General features: G+C 42.4%; 1 protein-coding gene across 3 annotated transcripts in view; it reads right to left on the bottom strand.

Annotated features, from left to right (window-relative positions):
- The window catches only part of HHAT (hedgehog acyltransferase), a 312900-nt gene that overhangs the window by 115108 nt on the left and 180888 nt on the right, over window positions 1–16904 (bottom strand). For all 3 annotated transcript variants that reach the window (XM_069768561.1, XM_069768560.1, XM_069768559.1), the window contains one exon: window positions 7608–7809. In XM_069768561.1, coding sequence (XP_069624662.1) covers window positions 7608–7809 — 202 coding nt within the window. The remainder of the gene's footprint in view (window positions 1–7607; window positions 7810–16904) is intronic.

Consider the following 16904-nt stretch of genomic DNA (forward strand, 5'->3'; position numbering starts at 1 on the left):
TTGTCCCCTTTTTGAATATTAGCACCACATTTGCTATACGCCAGTCCTGTGGTACAGACCCTGTTATTATGGAGTCTTTAAAGATTAAAAATAATGGTCTATCAATGACTGTACTTAATTCCTGCAGTAGTCGGGGGTGTATCCCATCCGGGCCCGGAGATTTGTCAATTTTAGTGATTTTTAGACGCCGCCGCACTTCCTGCTGGGTTAAGCAGGTGACATTTAATGGGGAATTTTTATCACTAGTCATTTTGTCTGCCATGGGATTTTCTTGTGTAAATACTGATGAAAAAAAGTCATTTAGCATATTGGCTTTTTCCTCATCCTCAGCCACCATTTCACCCAGACTATTTTTAAGGGGGCCAACACTATCATTTTTTAGTTTCTTACTATTTACGTAGTTAAAGAATATTTTGGGATTATTTTTACTCTCTCTGGCAATGAGTCTCTCTGTCTCAATCTTTGCTGCCTTGATTTGCTTTTTTACAGAATTTATTTAATTTTTTGTATTTATTTAATGCCTCCTCACTACCTACTTCCTTTAATTCTCTAAATGCTTTCTTTTTGTCACTTATTGCGCCCCTTACAGCTCTATTTAGCCATATTGGTTTCCTCCTATTTCTAGTATGTTTATTCCCATACGGTATATACTGTGCACAGGTCCTATCCAGGATGCTAATAAACGTCTCCCATTTTCTTTGTGTATTTTTGTGTCTCAGGATTTCATCCCAGTTAATTGCACCAAGATCCTCTGTCATCCGTTGGAAATTTGCCCTCCTGAAGTTTAGTGTCCTTGTAACCCCTCTATTACACATCTTTTTAAAGGATACATGAAAACGTATTATTTTGTGATCGCTATTTCCCACGTGACCCCCAACCCTTATATTTGATATGCGGTCTGGCCTGTTGGTTAATATTAGGTCTAGCAGTGCCCCCCTTCTTGTTGGGTCCTGAACCAGTTGTGAAAGGTAATTGTCTCTCATAGTTGTCAAAAACCAAATTGTCAATAATGACTTCTCCTTGAGTCGCAGCTTCATCTATTTGCTTTACGAGGATATTCTCCATTGCTTCCATTATTTTTGGAGATTTATAACAAACCCCTATCAATAATTTATAATTTTTTCCCCTCCCCTTATCTCCACCCACAGGGATTCTACATTTTCATTAAATTCACCTATATTATCACGCCGGATGGGTTTTAAGGACGATTTTACATATAGACACACCCCACCCCCTCGCTTATCCATTCGGTCATTTGTGAACAGGCTATAGCCCTGCAAGTTAACAGCCCAGTCATGGCTCTCATCCAGCCATGTTTCAGATATCCCCACCATGTCATAATTATGCTCCAACAACATAGTAACATAGTAACATAGTTAGTAAGGCCGAAAAAAATACATTTGTCCATCCAGTTCAGCCTATATTCCATCATAATAAATCCCCAGATTTACGTCCTTCTACAGAACCTAATAATTGTATGATACAATATTGTTCTGCTCCAGGAAGACATCCAGGCCTCTCTTGAACCCCTCGACTGAGTTTGCCATCACCACCTCCTCAGGCAAGCAATTCCAGATTCTCACTGCCCTAACAGTTAAGAATCCTCTTCTATGTTGGTGGAAAAACCTTCTATCCTCCAGACGCAAAGAATGCCCCCTTGTGCCCGTCACCTTCCTTGGTATAAACAGATCCTCAGCGAGATATTTGTATTGTCCCCTTATATACTTATACATGGTTATTAGATCGCCCCTCTAATTCATCCATTTTGTTGGCAAGGCTTCTGGCATTAGTATACATGCACTTGATGTTCCTCTCTGTACCTCTATTCTTTCTTGAATTATTAATTGATCTAACCCCACCCCCCATGCCACCACCACCCCCAACTTCCTTATTTGTGCCCAGATCTCTATCTGCACTATCTTCCCCTCCAATAAATTGAATACCCTCCCCCCAATTCCTAGATTAAACACTCCTCCAACCTTCTAGCCATTTTCTCCCCCAGCACAGCTGCACCTTCCCCATTGAGGTGCAGTCCATCCCTAGCATAGCGCCTGTAGCCAACTGAGAAGTCGGCCCAGTTCTCCAGGAACCAAACCCCTCCTTCCTACACCAATTCTTGAGCCACTTATTAACCTCCCTAATCTCCCGTTGCCTCTCTGGCATGGCACGTGGTACAAGCAGTATTTCGGAAAATACCACGTTGGAGGTCCTTGCTTTCAGCTTGCAGCCTAATTCCCTGAAATCATTTTTAAGGACCTTCCACCTACCTCTAACTTTGTCATTTGTGCCAATGTGCACCATGACCGCTGGATCCTCACCAGCCCCTCCCAATAATCTGTCCACCCGATCAGCGATGTGTCGGACTCGAGCGCCAGGTAGGCAGCACACCGTTCGACGATCCCGGTCTTTGTGACAGATTGCCCTATCTGTTCCCCTAATAATTGAGTCCCCCACTACCAGCAACTGTCGGGCCTGCCCTGCTCTCCTATTTCCCTCCTTACTGGAGCAGTCACTCCTCCGGCTTTCAGAGGACATGCCTGGCTGCAGCAGTGCTACCCCTGTACTGGCACCCCCCTCATCTGCCAACTTAGCAAACTTATTGGGGTGTTCCAGATCAGGACTAGCCTCCCTGGCACTCTTCCCTCTACCCCGCTTTCTAACTGTCACCCAGCTTGCTACTTCACTGTCCTACGGCTCCATCCTACCATCCCCCACCTCATCTATCCCATTGAGCGTCTGCTCAGTGAGCAGAAGACTCCTCTCCATATTGTCAATGGATCTCAGTGTTGCCAGCTGCACATTTAGATTCAGAATCTGGGTTTCCAAATGCACAACGTGCTCACATCTCGCACAGCAGTATGCACCCTCGATCGGCTGCTCAAGGATTGTATACATGTGGCAAGATGTGCACTGGATGGCATTAACAATCGTGGAGCACATTTCCTAATGGGGATTGCACCAGACAGAACAGTTAAATAAAAAATGAATGCAAAGTATCAATAAAACACAGACAGCAATTCAGTAATTCCTCCCTTTCAAACTCCCTGAATCCAAAGTCACTGAATCACAAGTCACACTTACCGCCGTTCACACTTACGCTCAGGTCACACTCAGCTCGTTCACACTCGCTAAGCTGAAGATTTAAAGAATATATTTTTTTCTTTCTCTTTCCCCTCAGCAGCAATCCACCTTGCTGTTCAATGCACTTCCAAAAAAAAAGGCATGACCTCCACCACCCTCTTGGACTTTGAAAGCCCCACCCCAATTTTATCCTCCGCCCCTGATACCTTTTGACCAGTGCGACCAAGTCATTGGCATCCTTGGGATGTCCCTGGGCAACCCAAGTCTGCATCGGACTCAGAAGGGAGTGCATGAACGGCTGCATTACAACTCTTTCTACCATCTGTGCTGGGATAGATTAGTCTGGCTGCAACCACTTTTGGACGAGGAGCAGCAGATCAAACAATTGGGAGCAAGGGGGTTTGTCATGGTGATATGCCCAGCGGTGGACCCGTTGTGCCCTGACTTACATTGTCACCCCCAAGCACACCAAAATTTCTGATATCAATTTTGCCTATTCTTTGGTGTCCTGTAAGCTAAACCAAAGTAGGCCTTTTGTGGCTCCCCTGTTAAATATGGTGCCAGGACTTCCACCCACTGTTCTGGTGGGAGGTTCTCCCTTTCGCTGACCCTTTCATAAACGGTTAAAAATGCCTCTAAAGGTACCTTCACACTGACCAACTTCACAACGATATCGCTAGCGATCCGTGACGTTGCAGCGTCCTGGATAGCGATATTGTTGCGTTTGACACACAGCAGCGATCTGGATCCTGCTGTGCCATCGTTGGTCGGAGCAGAAAGTCCAGAACTTTATTTCGTTGCTGGATCTCCCGCAGACATCGCTGAATCGGCGTGTGTCACGCCGATTCAGGGATCTCTTCACTGGTAACCAGGGTAAATATCGGGTTACTAAGCGCAGGGCCGCAGGGCAGGTTACCAGTGTAAAAGTAAAAAAAACCAAACACTTCATACTTACATTCCGGTGTCTGTCGCGCCCCTCGGCGTTCTGCTTCCCTGCACTGTCAGCGCCGGCCAGCCGTAAAGCAGATTACAGTGGTGACGTCACCGCTCTGCTTTACGGCCAGCCGGCCCTCACAGTCAATGCAGGAAAGCACAGCGACGGGGGACAGACACCGGAATGTAAGTATGTAGTGTTTTTTTTTTTACATTAGCACTGGTAACCAGGATAAACATCGGGTTACTAAGCGAGGCCCTGCGCTTAGTAACCCGATGTTTACTCTGGTTACCAGGGGACTTCGCATAGTTGGTCGCTGGAGAGCTGTCTGTGTGACAGCTCTCCAGCGACCACACAGCGACGCTGCAGCGATCGTGATCGTTGTCTAGATCGCTGCAGTGTCGCTAAATGTGACGGTACCTTTAGTCACCACTGGTGATCACTTTCTGCAAGGCTTTCCACACCACCTTCCGGATTGAAAAATCATCAGCTGACCTTGAAGTCGGAGGTGGAGCTGCCGTGGTGCCATGAACCGCCTCTGTGAATAATTAAATCTGCTGCTGCTTCTGTCAGCTCTGCTGCTGGAGCTGTTGTATAAACAGCTTATCCGACTCCTGTTGTGCCAGCTGTTGCTGGTGTAGCTGTTGCTGGGTTTGCACCAGGTTTTTAATTAGGTCCTCCATGCTGTCTGAATTTGCTCTCTGGCTTATAGCTGCTTTACCCACGACATGCAGCACTTCTGTAGCAGCTTCATAGTCCTTTAGCAAAGGCACTCAATCCAGAAGATCTGCACAGCTCCACACACAGACGTGTGAGACGAACAGGTATCAATTTACAACGTGAACCACACCCAGGAATGGAGATGGTGAGAAAGGTGAGCAGCCATCTCTTCAGCATTTCACTCCCATCCCCTAGGTGTTCTACAGCCACCATACACTAGTAGCAGTTATTCAGAGAGGCTTTATGTGGATCATAGGAAACAACACACTGGAGATGATCGCCGATTTCTCTGGGAGAGTGTTGTCGGCATGCTCTGGGAGGCGACAGCTAAAAAGTGATCTCTACAAAATAGGAGCATTAGAGTGAAATTTGAAAGATCTCAGGATTATACTTAATATAGTTAATGACATGGAAAATAAAAAAGAATGTAAAAAAATTATTTTTAACATAAAAACTTGATAAGAAAGTAGATTATGACACAGATAAATGTAGGTACGGTAAATTGATTTTTTGTGTGCAGAAAAGCAGAGAGGAGACAAGAGCTGAGACTTTTTTCAGTTCTGCAATAATGTAAATATTTCAGTACATCTTAAAAATGAATATAACATCAGAAAATGATTCACTGTTTAAAGCAGTAAATTATTAAAAGTGTATTTGTTTAAAAAAAAGTGTAACGGATTAATTTTTTTTCTAATTCCCATATCGCCATCTACAGGAGCATGTAAAAGTTTGTGCATCCCTGTTATTGTGACCGGTTAAGCAACTTGAGGATAAAATGATATCTAAAGGGCCTGAAGTTAAATATGACACATTTCCTTTGTATTTTAGGAAAAAAAATATACACTGTCATTTTTCACATTTTAAAAATTACAAAAAGGAAAATGGGCCAATGCAAAAGTTTTCGCACCCTTGGAGATTTGTGTGATCAGATAAGTTTGACCAAGGTTTCAGACCTTATGGCTTGTTCACTATCATCATTAGGAAAGGCCAAGTGATGCAAATTCCCAGGTTTATAAAAACCCAACCTCCTCTAACCTTATGCCAAAAAACAGCAGCCATGGGGTCTTCTAAGCAGCTGCCTAGCACTCTGAAAATGAAAATGATGGAGGCCCATAAAGCAGGAGAAGGCCGTAAGAAGATAGCAAAGCGTTTTCAAGTTGCCCTTTCCTCTGTTTGAAATATAATTAAGAAATGGCAGTAACCAGGAACACCTAAGGTCAAGAAAAGGTCTGGAAGACCAAACAAGATTTCAGTGAGAGCTGCAAGTAGGACTGCTAGAGAGGCAAATCAGAACCCCTACTTGACTGAAAAAGACCTTCAGAAAGATTTAGCAGACTCTGGAGTTGTGGTACATTGTTCTACTGTACAGAGACTCCTGAAAAAATATGGTCTTCATGGAAGAGTCATCAGATGAAAACCTCTCCTGCATCCTCACCATAGAATTCAGAATCGGAAGTAAGCAAAAGCACATCTAAACAAGCCTGATGCATTTTGGAAACAAGTCCTGTGGATTAATGTGGTTAAAATAGAACTCCTTGGCCATAATGATGAAAGGTATGTGTAGAGAAAAAAGGGCACAGAATTTCACAAAAAGAACATATCACCAACCATTAAGCATTGGGGTGGATCACTCATGCTTTGGGATTGTGTTGTAGCCAATGGCACGGAGAACATTTCACAGGTAGAGAGAAGAATGAATTCAATGACAATTCAGCAAATTCTTGATGCAAACATAACATCATCTGTAAAAAAGCTGAAGTTTAAATGAGGATGGATTCTACAAATGGATAATGATCCTAAACACATATCAAAATCCACAATAGACCACCTCAAAAAGAGCAAGCTGAAGGTTTTACAATGGCCCTCACAGTCCCCTGATCAGAACATCATTTAAAATCAGTGGCTAGACCTCAAAATAGAAGTGCATGGAAGACTACCCAGGAATCTCACATAACTGGAAGAATTTTCCCAGGAAGAATGGATGAAAATCTCTCAAATAAGAATTGAAAGACTATTGGCTGGTTACAAAAAGCATTTACAAGCTGTGTTACTTGGAAAAGGGGGTGCTACTAGGAACTAAAAAATGAATTCATTTTTGAAATTTTTTAAATGTAAAAATGACAATATATATTTTTTTTGCCTAAAATACAAAGTAAATATGTGATCTTTAAATTTAGGCCTTTTAGATATCATTTCATTTCCAACTTGCTTAACTGTTTACAATAACAGTAATTATGATCAGGGTTGATCAAACTTTTACAGGCCAAAAAAAATCCCTGTAATTTTGCATTTTACCACTAGACCTTATACTAAACTCATACTTCCACCATTCACAATAGGTAATGTCACATCTCACCTCCTCCTCCTGTACAATGACTGATAACACCTCTATATACAGTAGATAACACAGGATCCACCATTCACAATAGGTGATGTCACAGCTCACCTCCTCCTCCTGTACAATGACTGATAACACCTCTATATACAGTAGATAACACAGGATCCACCATTCACAATAGGTGATGTCACAGCTCACCTCCTCCTCCTGTACAATAAACGATCACACCTCTATATACAGTAGATAACACAGGATCCACCATTCACAATAGGTGATATAACAGCTCACCTCCTCCTCCTGTACAATGACTGATAACACCTCTATATACAGTAGATAACACAGGATCCACCATTCACAATAGGTGATGTCACAGCTCACCTCCTCCTCCTGTACAATAAACGATCACACCTCTATATACAGTAGATAACACAGGATCCACCATTCACAATAGGTGATATCACAGCTCACCTCCTCCCTGTCCTTACACAATGACTTGTGTGTTGTGCCACCATCATCAGAGTCTTTCATACTTACAATATTGTCCTGAAGAGTTGGTAGAGAGAGGAGTTTTATGAATCCATACTCCGCTATGATGCCAATCCAGTTGAGTGCTGCCCAGTACCAGAGATATTCATGGCCTCCGTGCCAGTAACTTATAAAGATAAAGGTGGATGCCGTGGATAGCAGCACTCCTCCCAGTCCTGAGCGTGAGCCACCCATTGGGATATAGACGTACCTGCGGAAAGACATCATGTTGGATCATTAGCCGATATCACAGCTCAGCCATTCCAGGATGCAGCGAAGCAGATCCTCAGAACCTAAACAGGGTTATCTAACTGTAAAAAATGATGAAACCCCTAAGTTACCTGCACTTTCCGCACCAAGCACAACGCCGAAAACCATTTCTTAAGAACATCATCAAAGCTGTGTATGAAGGCAGCCAGTGGACTGCGCTTTCAGTAGGCACCCTGTCTGTGTAATGGCCGTAGTAGAGAAGGGGCCGCCTTACCGAATAGAGACGTCAGCCAGCTCCATCACGCACAGCGGCAATGACGTGATCTCTGATCATGGTTTATTTCATATCAATATTAATATAATAAAAAATCTCTCAATTTTCACATTGTCCGCTAAGCTTAAAAACAGATTTGTACTTCTTGTTATGCAAATATAATTTTTCAGCAGTTCCATTTATCATCACAAACATATCTTTGTACATATACAGCTCTGGCAAAAACTAATAAACCACTGCAAAATGTTCAGTTTGTCTGATTTTTCTCTTTATAGGTACATTTTTCAGTAAAATGTAAATTGTTATTTTATTCTATAAACTAATGACAACATGTCTCCGAAGTTCCAAGCAACACATTTTGTATTTTTTTTCTGACAAAGAAAAATGGTTAAATTTTTTTTTTTTTAAAAACCCAGTGCTTTCAGACCTCAAATAATGCAAAGAAAACAAGTTCATAATCATTTAGAAACAACAATACTAATGTTTTAACTCAAGAAGAGTTCAGAAATCAATATTTCGTGGAATAACCATGATTTTTAATCACAGCTTTCATACATCTTGGCAGCTTTCCACCAGTCTTTCACACTGCTCCTGGCGCGAAAATGTCAGCAGTTCTTCATTGTTTGATGGCTTGTGACTATCCATCATCCTCTTCATTACATTCCAGAGGTTTTCAATGGGGTTAAGGTCTTGAGATTGGGCTGCCCATGACAGGGTTTTGACGTGGTGGTCCCTTAATTTTTCCCAGAGCTGTATATACACAGAAAATCAATTATTCAAAATAGGTGATGTCACAGCTCACCTCCTCCAGTACAATGAATGATAACACCTCTATATACAGTAGATAACACAGGATCCACTATTCACAATTGGTGATGTCACAGCTCACCTCCTCCTCCTGTACAATGACTGATATCACCTCTATATACAGTAGATAACACAGGATCCACCATTCACAATAGGTGATGTCACAGCTCACCTCCTCCTGTACAATGACTGATAACACCTCTATATACAGTAGATAACACAGGATCCACTATTCACAATTGGTGATGTCACAGCTCACCTCCTCCTCCTGTACAATGACTGATATCACCTCTATATACAGTAGATAACACAGGATCCACCATTCACAATAGGTGATGTCACAGCTCACCTCCTCCTGTACAATGACTGATAGAACCTCTATTTACAGCAGATAACTTAGGATCCACCATGTCACAGCTCACCTCCTCCTCACAATTCTGTGCCAGTAGCAGATGAAGTCTATTTAATAATCACCCGTCAGGTCACTTATGTAAAGCTTCAGGTCTGATCTGCCTGAACACACTTCTATGACAAAAACAATAGAGAGAAAAAATGAACCAAAAAAATAAAAGCTGAAATCTAAAAACCAAGGAGCATTGCTTATTAATTGCTTGATTAAATTTCCCATGGAACCTGACCAGTAATGAGCGACGGAGTAGATTTAGTGTGATTAGATTTTAATAACACAGTACACCGCCGAGCGCACACAGCGAGACGTTCGGGGAAATCAAGTATGCCGCAACTGTATATTACCGTATTTGCTCTTCTCGTCTGCAGTCAGCGCTCTTCGGTTTGTGGCGTCTGTTTGTGAACAGCATCTGTGTTTCCCACACAACTAAAATCAGGAATCCCCCCGGGGAGCCCGGTGTGCGCTAATTAAATGCATCAAACCTAATTGTTGCAAAAAAAAATTAACTTATCTTCTGATGAACGTCTGTATCTTGCTCCAAGGTAAGACCGTATTCTGATAATTAGGCTGTGTTCACACGCAACATTTTTGCAGTGTTTATTTCTGCAAGTTTTGCAGCTTTTTTTTTTTTTTTTTTACTTTTTGAGGTGTTTTTTGAAACTTTTTCTTAAGTGCAGAATACGTGTGTGACTTTTCTGCAGCACATGTTTAATAAAGTTAGTGCAAAAACGGTAGATTTTTGGTAAATAAAACTTTTTTCTTGCTCTCTATGGGTGAAAAAACGCTGCAAAAAAAGCAGCTGAAAGAAGTGACAAGTTGTGGATTTTAAGAACGCTGCAGTCCTCAAATTCAGTCAGGAAGATAAAACCAATCGTGTGCAGGAGATTTTTAGAAATCTCGTAGTTTTTGCTGTTACTGTAAAAAGCAGCTTTTAATTTGCAAAAAAAAAAGAAGCTGCATGTGAACATGGTCGTAGGAGTTGTGCACACATTAAGTATTTGCTGCACACATTTCTGCATCAGAAACGTCTCTTGGCAGGAAAAACGCTGCATAAATCACGCGCGCTTTTGTCTACATTATTTATTCCTTTTTTTTTTTCATAGTCATTGGAATGGGTGAAAAATTGCAGAAAATGCAGAAAAGCATTGACATGATACACATGAGTCTGCAAAGAAAAAATAAGCAACATGTGCACGAGACTTCAGGAATAATGATGTAAAATGCTATGAAAGAGTGAAAAAATATGGTGTGAACATAACCTTAACCTTGTTGCTTTAGTAAACATTTTATGGAAAACTTATTTTTTGAGAATTGTTTATTTTTTTTGTTAACTTTCCATATTAATATTTATACAAAAAGTTTAGAACCGGGCCATTTTCAGTCACTTTAATATTTTTTTTTTTACTGAAAACAGGAGAAAATGTAACGAAAATAGGAAACACATGTCTATTTTTCACATTTCTTTTCTAACATTTTTTATTGGCCACAAAAAAAAAAAATTCAAATTGCAATCCCCAATCCATACCAATTATTTTTATGGTTTTTTTCTTCTTCAAAAGGGGCCTGGAAACAGCAATTCAGACTGGCATTTTCTCTTTTTTATGATTTGTTTATATTTGTTTTTGTCTTTTTTTATCTATTTTTTAATATATTTTTAAAATACCTTTTCAGAGTGTGCATGTTGACCTAACAATACATTATTTTCATTGTTCATTAACCCTGTAACTGGGGATGGTAAATTAGCCCCAGTTACAGAGGGAATTCACACTGTAACCTGCATAGAAAAACGGTCTGGTTCTCTTAGGACCCAGAAGCTCCTGCTCTTTCCCTACAACCCGAGACCACATGAAGTTCAGTATCCAGAGGAGGAAACTATTAGCGCTTCCTAATCTGTATACACAAGTACTGAAACAGCTCATGTATATACAAGGATCACGAAGGCAACCGCGGTAATAAACCATGTCTGCCTTCTCTATGGGAAGTCTGGCTGTGTCTGTCAGCCGGCTCTTTGATCCAAGAGCTTGGTGCAAAAATCATGAGTGAGTACCACAAGATAAATATTAAAAAAAAAATAGAATGAAAAAAATTGCAAATGATCAATCTGGTCAATCGTGTTAATTTTAGGTTTCGATTTTGAGACTCCACAGGAACATTGACCTGTTAGCGCAATCTCTGTATAAGGACGCGGAATGTGTTAGCACTACATAAGCGAATAAAAATATAAATAAAATCTATACCCCTCAACATTGAAATTGCACCACCAAGAATGAAATTATGGAAAACATGGGATCGAGAAGACATGTTAATCGTGAAAAAATACAACCCACATTTTTAGAACATCTCCGTTTATTCGGTAGAAAATGTACAGAAAGCCCAGCATTTTCAACCTCGATGAGGTTATTAATGGTCATTTGAGGGATGTTCTGGAATTGAATGCACTTGGGCAAATCATCAAGATCCTCTGCTGGCAGCTCCTGTGTATTACCGACCAATAATGTCCCAGATGTGGTTGATGGGAGACAAGTCTGGAGACCCTGCAGTCGTGGTAGCACGTTTAACCACGCAGGCTGCTCACAGTAGCACGAGCAACATGCAGCTTGGTGTTGTGGTGGGGATAAATGGTTCCTGGTATCATTACCACTGATGCAACCACAGGAGCCATAGAGGTTATGGGGTCTACTTTTTACCTCCAAAGCAGCAAAATTCTTCCGTCATATTCACAAGTGCTGCACTATGGAGAGCTTTAGGAACGAAAAGGTCTCATATACTGTTTTTCCAAAGGGACCTTCTTCTATCTGTGTCCACCCTTGCCTGGGACACTATGGAGAAATGGTCGCACCATGGTTTCAACACCAAATCAATGTAACCCCCGAGCTGGAATGAAGCCTAGAGGGGTCCGACTGCCGTACATTATGCCACCATAAGGAGTAGGAGCGGTGGGATGTTCCATCAAGGAGGCACTCATACCCTTATCATGCGTGATTGTCGGCACCATCTTCCAGCCTACTGGCTGCAGTTATTGGCTGCACCGTGCACAGTTGAACCTTAGCAGCCTCTTCCCACCGCCGGATTCAGCCATTACCGCAAACAATAGTTGCACTCCAGTTAAGCGAACAGCATTAGCGTCTGTTTGCTCTTATCCCTGGTGGCTTTTCTAGAATGGAAATCCTCTCATCGCTCGCCACGATGTAAAAAGAATAATCCTATCAAAATGCTTGCAGGAGCTTTGAGAGTCCGTAATGGAAAATAATTAAGAAGGAAAAATTCCAATCAATACTAATCAGCCTCAGCTGCTGCGCGCTCCTTCACCGTGCACCAATAATGCGCTTTAGTCTATTGTGCGGCAGCCGGGTGTCGGCGCAGACGCACTGGGACGAGCCGCCTAATGAAGCACACAACACAAGTAATTAGTTTTGTCACGGCTCCAAACAGAATTCGCATTGCCACAATTTCTATTTCTTAGACAATTATGCTGCATTAATCTGCGCCAAAATATGAGAAACAGAAGAGTGCGAGGCATATTAACGAGTCAGGGGAAACACAACAGGATGAGACGGGAGAGCGCCGAATGGCAGGCGCCGCCGTATGATGCCGTGCCAGGTTTTTCTATATTTTATAAACAGTAATGTGGTAACAGATGATTTTCTTCGAACCTTGTTACATCATCTTGATTCATTCGCAATTTTCAGCAATGAAACTGATGGTTTTTTTTTTCCCCATTAGGCCGTGTTATCGCGTAGCTTAAATGGAGTTATTTTATGCAGAAAATCAGCTGCATTTAACAGGTCGAGGAACGTGGATGTGATTTCATGACAACTCCTCTCCACTACGTTTAAAGATGTTGTTATACGGTGTGTGTGTTTTTTGGTGCAATTTTTCCCCCCAAAGGCTTCTATGATGGGTATGAAGAAACGCAATTGAGTTTTTAAGTGTAGAACCCCAGTATTTCTGCTCTACAAACAAACAAAAAAAACAACCAAATCGAACCTGCACAAAAAATTTATAAAAAAGGGAAAATTTATAAAAATAAAAAAAACAGCAAAAGCGTAATAATTAGAGTAGATTTCTATTATGCGTTTGGTGTAGACACTACAGATAAAATACAGTGGGAAGAAGAAAAAGCAATTCTGGAAACATGACCTTTAATGTCAAACCACAGACACGTCTGAGCCTCCCCAGAGATTAACATCCATAGAGGGACATGCAGAGTGCCGCCCGTGTTCTGAGCCTCCCCAGAGATTAACATCCATAGAGGGACATGCAGACTGCCGCCCGTATTCTGAGCCTCCCTAGAGATTAACATCCATAGAGGAACATGCAGAGTGCCCCCCCCTGTGTTCTGAGCCTCCCCAGAGATTAACATCCATAGAGGGACATGCAGAGTGTCACTCGTGTTCTGAGCCTCCCCAGAGATTAACATGTAGGCCCCTTAAAAAATAGTGAGGAAAGAATGGTTGTAGATGACGAGGAAAAAGCTAACATATTAAACACCTTCTTCTCCACGGTATTCACGGTGGAAAATGAAATGCTAGGTGAAATCCCAAGAAACAATGAAAACCCTATATTAAGGGTCACCAATCTAACCCAAGAAGAGGTGCGAAACCGGCTAAATAAGATCAAAATAGATAAATCTCCGGGTCCGGATGGCATACACCCACGAGTACTAAGAGAACTAAGTAATGTAATAGATAAACCATTATTTCTTATTTTTAGGGACTCTATAGCGACAGGGTCTGTTCCGCAGGACTGGCGCATAGCAAATGTGGTGCCAATATTCAAAAAGGGCTCTAAAAGTGAACCTGGAAATTATAGGCCAGTAAGTCTAACCTCTATTGTTGGTAAAATATTTGAAGGGTTTCTGAGGGATGTTATTCTGGATTATCTCAATGAGAATAACTGTTTAACTCCATATCAGCATGGGTTTATGAGAAATCGCTCCTGTCAAACCAATCTAATCAGTTTTTATGAAGATGTAAGCTATAGGCTGGACCACGGTGAGTCATTGGACGTGGTATATCTCGATTTTTCCAAAGCGTTTGATACCGTGCCGCACAAGAGGTTGGTACACAAAATGAGAATGCTTGGTCTGGGGGAAAATGTGTGTAAGTGGGTTAGTAACTGGCTTAGTGATAGAAAGCAGAGGGTGGTTATAAATGGTATAGTCTCTAACTGGGTCGCTGTGACCAGTGGGGTACCGCAGGGGTCGGTATTGGGACCTGTTCTCTTCAACATATTCATTAATGATCTGGTAGAAGGTTTACACAGTAAAATATCGATATTTGCAGATGATACAAAACTATGTAAAGCAGTTAATACAAGAGAAGATAGTATTCTGCTACAGATGGATCTGGATAAGTTGGAAACTTGGGCTGAAAGGTGGCAGATGAGGTTTAACAATGATAAATGTAAGGTTATACACATGGGAAGAGGGAATCAATATCACCATTACACACTGAACGGGAAACCACTGGGTAAATCTGACAGGGAGAAGGACTTGGGGATCCTAGTTAATGATAAACTTACCTGGAGCAGCCAGTGCCAGGCAGCAGCTGCCAAGGCAAACAGGATCATGGGGTGCATTAAAAGAGGTCTGGATACACATGATGAGAGCATTATACTGCCTCTGTACAAATCCCTAGTTAGACCGCACATGGAGTACTGTGTCCAGTTTTGGTCACCGGTGCTCAGGAAGGATATAATGGAACTAGAGAGAGTACAAAGGAGGGCAACAAAATTAATAAAGGGGATGGGAGAACTACAATACCCAGATAGATTAGCGAAATTAGGATTATTTAGTCTAGAAAAAAGACGACTGAGGGGCGATCTAATAACCATGTATAAGTATATAAGGGGACAATACAAATATCTCGCTGAGGATCTGTTTATACCAAGGAAGGTGACGGGCACAAGGGGGCATTCTTTGCGTCTGGAGGAGAGAAGGTTTTTCCACCAACATAGAAGAGGATTTTTACTGTTAGGGCAGTGAGAATCTGGAATTGCTTGCCTGAGGAGGTGGTGATGGCGAACTCAGTCGAGGGGTTCAAGAGAGGCCTGGATGTCTTCCTGGAGCAGAACAATATTGTATCATACAATTAGGTTCTGTAGAAGGACGTAGATCTGGGGATTTATTATGATGGAATATAGGCTGAACTGGATGGACAAATGTCTTTTTTCGGCCTTACTAACTATGTTACTATGTTACTATGACATGCAGAGTGCCACCCGTGTTCTGAGCCTCCCCAGAGATTAACATCCATACACGGACATGCAGAGTGCCGTCCGTATTCTGAGCCTCCCCAGAGATTAACATCCATACACGGACATGCAGAGTGCCGTCCGTATTCTGAGCCTCCCCAGAGATTAACATCCATAGAGGGACATGCAGAGTGCCGTCCGTATTCTGAGCCTCCCCAGAGATTAACATCCATAGACGGACATGCAGAGTGCCCCCCCTGTGTTCTGAGAATCCCCAGAGATTAACATCCATAGAGTGACATGCAGAGTGCCGTCCGTATTCTGAGCCTCCCCAGAGATAAACATCCATAGAGGGACATGCAGAGTGCCCCCCCTGTGTTCTGAGAATCCCCAGAGATTAACATCCATAGAAGGACATGCTGAGTGCCCCCCCTGTGTTCTGAGAATCCCCAGAGATTAACATCCATAGAGTGACATGCAGAGTGCCCCCCCTGTGTTCTGAGAATCCCCAGAGATTAACATCCATAGAGTGACATGCAGAGTGCCCCCCCTGTGTTCTGAGAATCCCCAGAGATTAACATCCATAGAAGGACATGCTGAGTGCCGGCCGTGTTCTGAGCCTCCCCAGAGATTAACATTCATAGAGGGACATGCAGAGTGCCGCCCAAGTTCTGAGCCTCCCCAGAGATTAACATCCATAGAGGGAGAGGCAGAGTGCCGCCCGTGTTCTGAGCCTCCCCAGAGATTAACATCCATAGAGGGAGAGGCAGAGTGCCGCCCGTGTTCTGAGCCTCCCCAGAGATTAACATCCATAGAGGGATATGCAGACTGCCACCCGTGTCAGCAACAAAGTCTCTAGTAAAGATGTATAAACACATGAGACTTAGGCTATGTGCAGACGTTGCGGATTATTCTGCCTCTCCTGGCAGAAAACGCAGCTGCGGATTTGTTGCGCTTTTTGTGCGGTTCCGCAGCGTTTTTTGTGCGTTTTTGCTGTGGTTTTCTTGCGGATTTGCTGCGTTTTTTACCCCTGTGGTTTTCTATAATGGAATGGGTACAAAAACGCTGCAGATTCACAAAAAAGAAGTGACATGCTACTTCTTTTAAACCGCAGCGTTTCCACAGCGGATTTTCCGCAAAGTGTGCACAGCATTTTTTTTTCTCATTGATTTACATTGTACTGTAAATCAATTGTGGATCTGCAGCATTTCTGCACCTCAAAAAAAATTTTCCCACCCCGTCTGAAAGCAGCATGATGTAGGGGCAGAGACCCTGATTCCAGCTATGTCGCTTTCTTTAATGGTGGCAGCAGTTTTGATTAAAAACTGTTTTCTCTGCTGCAGATCTAGCACTGCTTTGAATACTGAGCTGTGTGTAACCCCGCCCCCACCTCTGATTAGCAGATTTCTGC

The sequence above is a fragment of the Ranitomeya imitator genome, chromosome 5 (genome assembly GCF_032444005.1).
Source record: "Ranitomeya imitator isolate aRanImi1 chromosome 5, aRanImi1.pri, whole genome shotgun sequence".
NCBI lineage: Eukaryota > Metazoa > Chordata > Amphibia > Anura > Dendrobatidae > Ranitomeya > Ranitomeya imitator.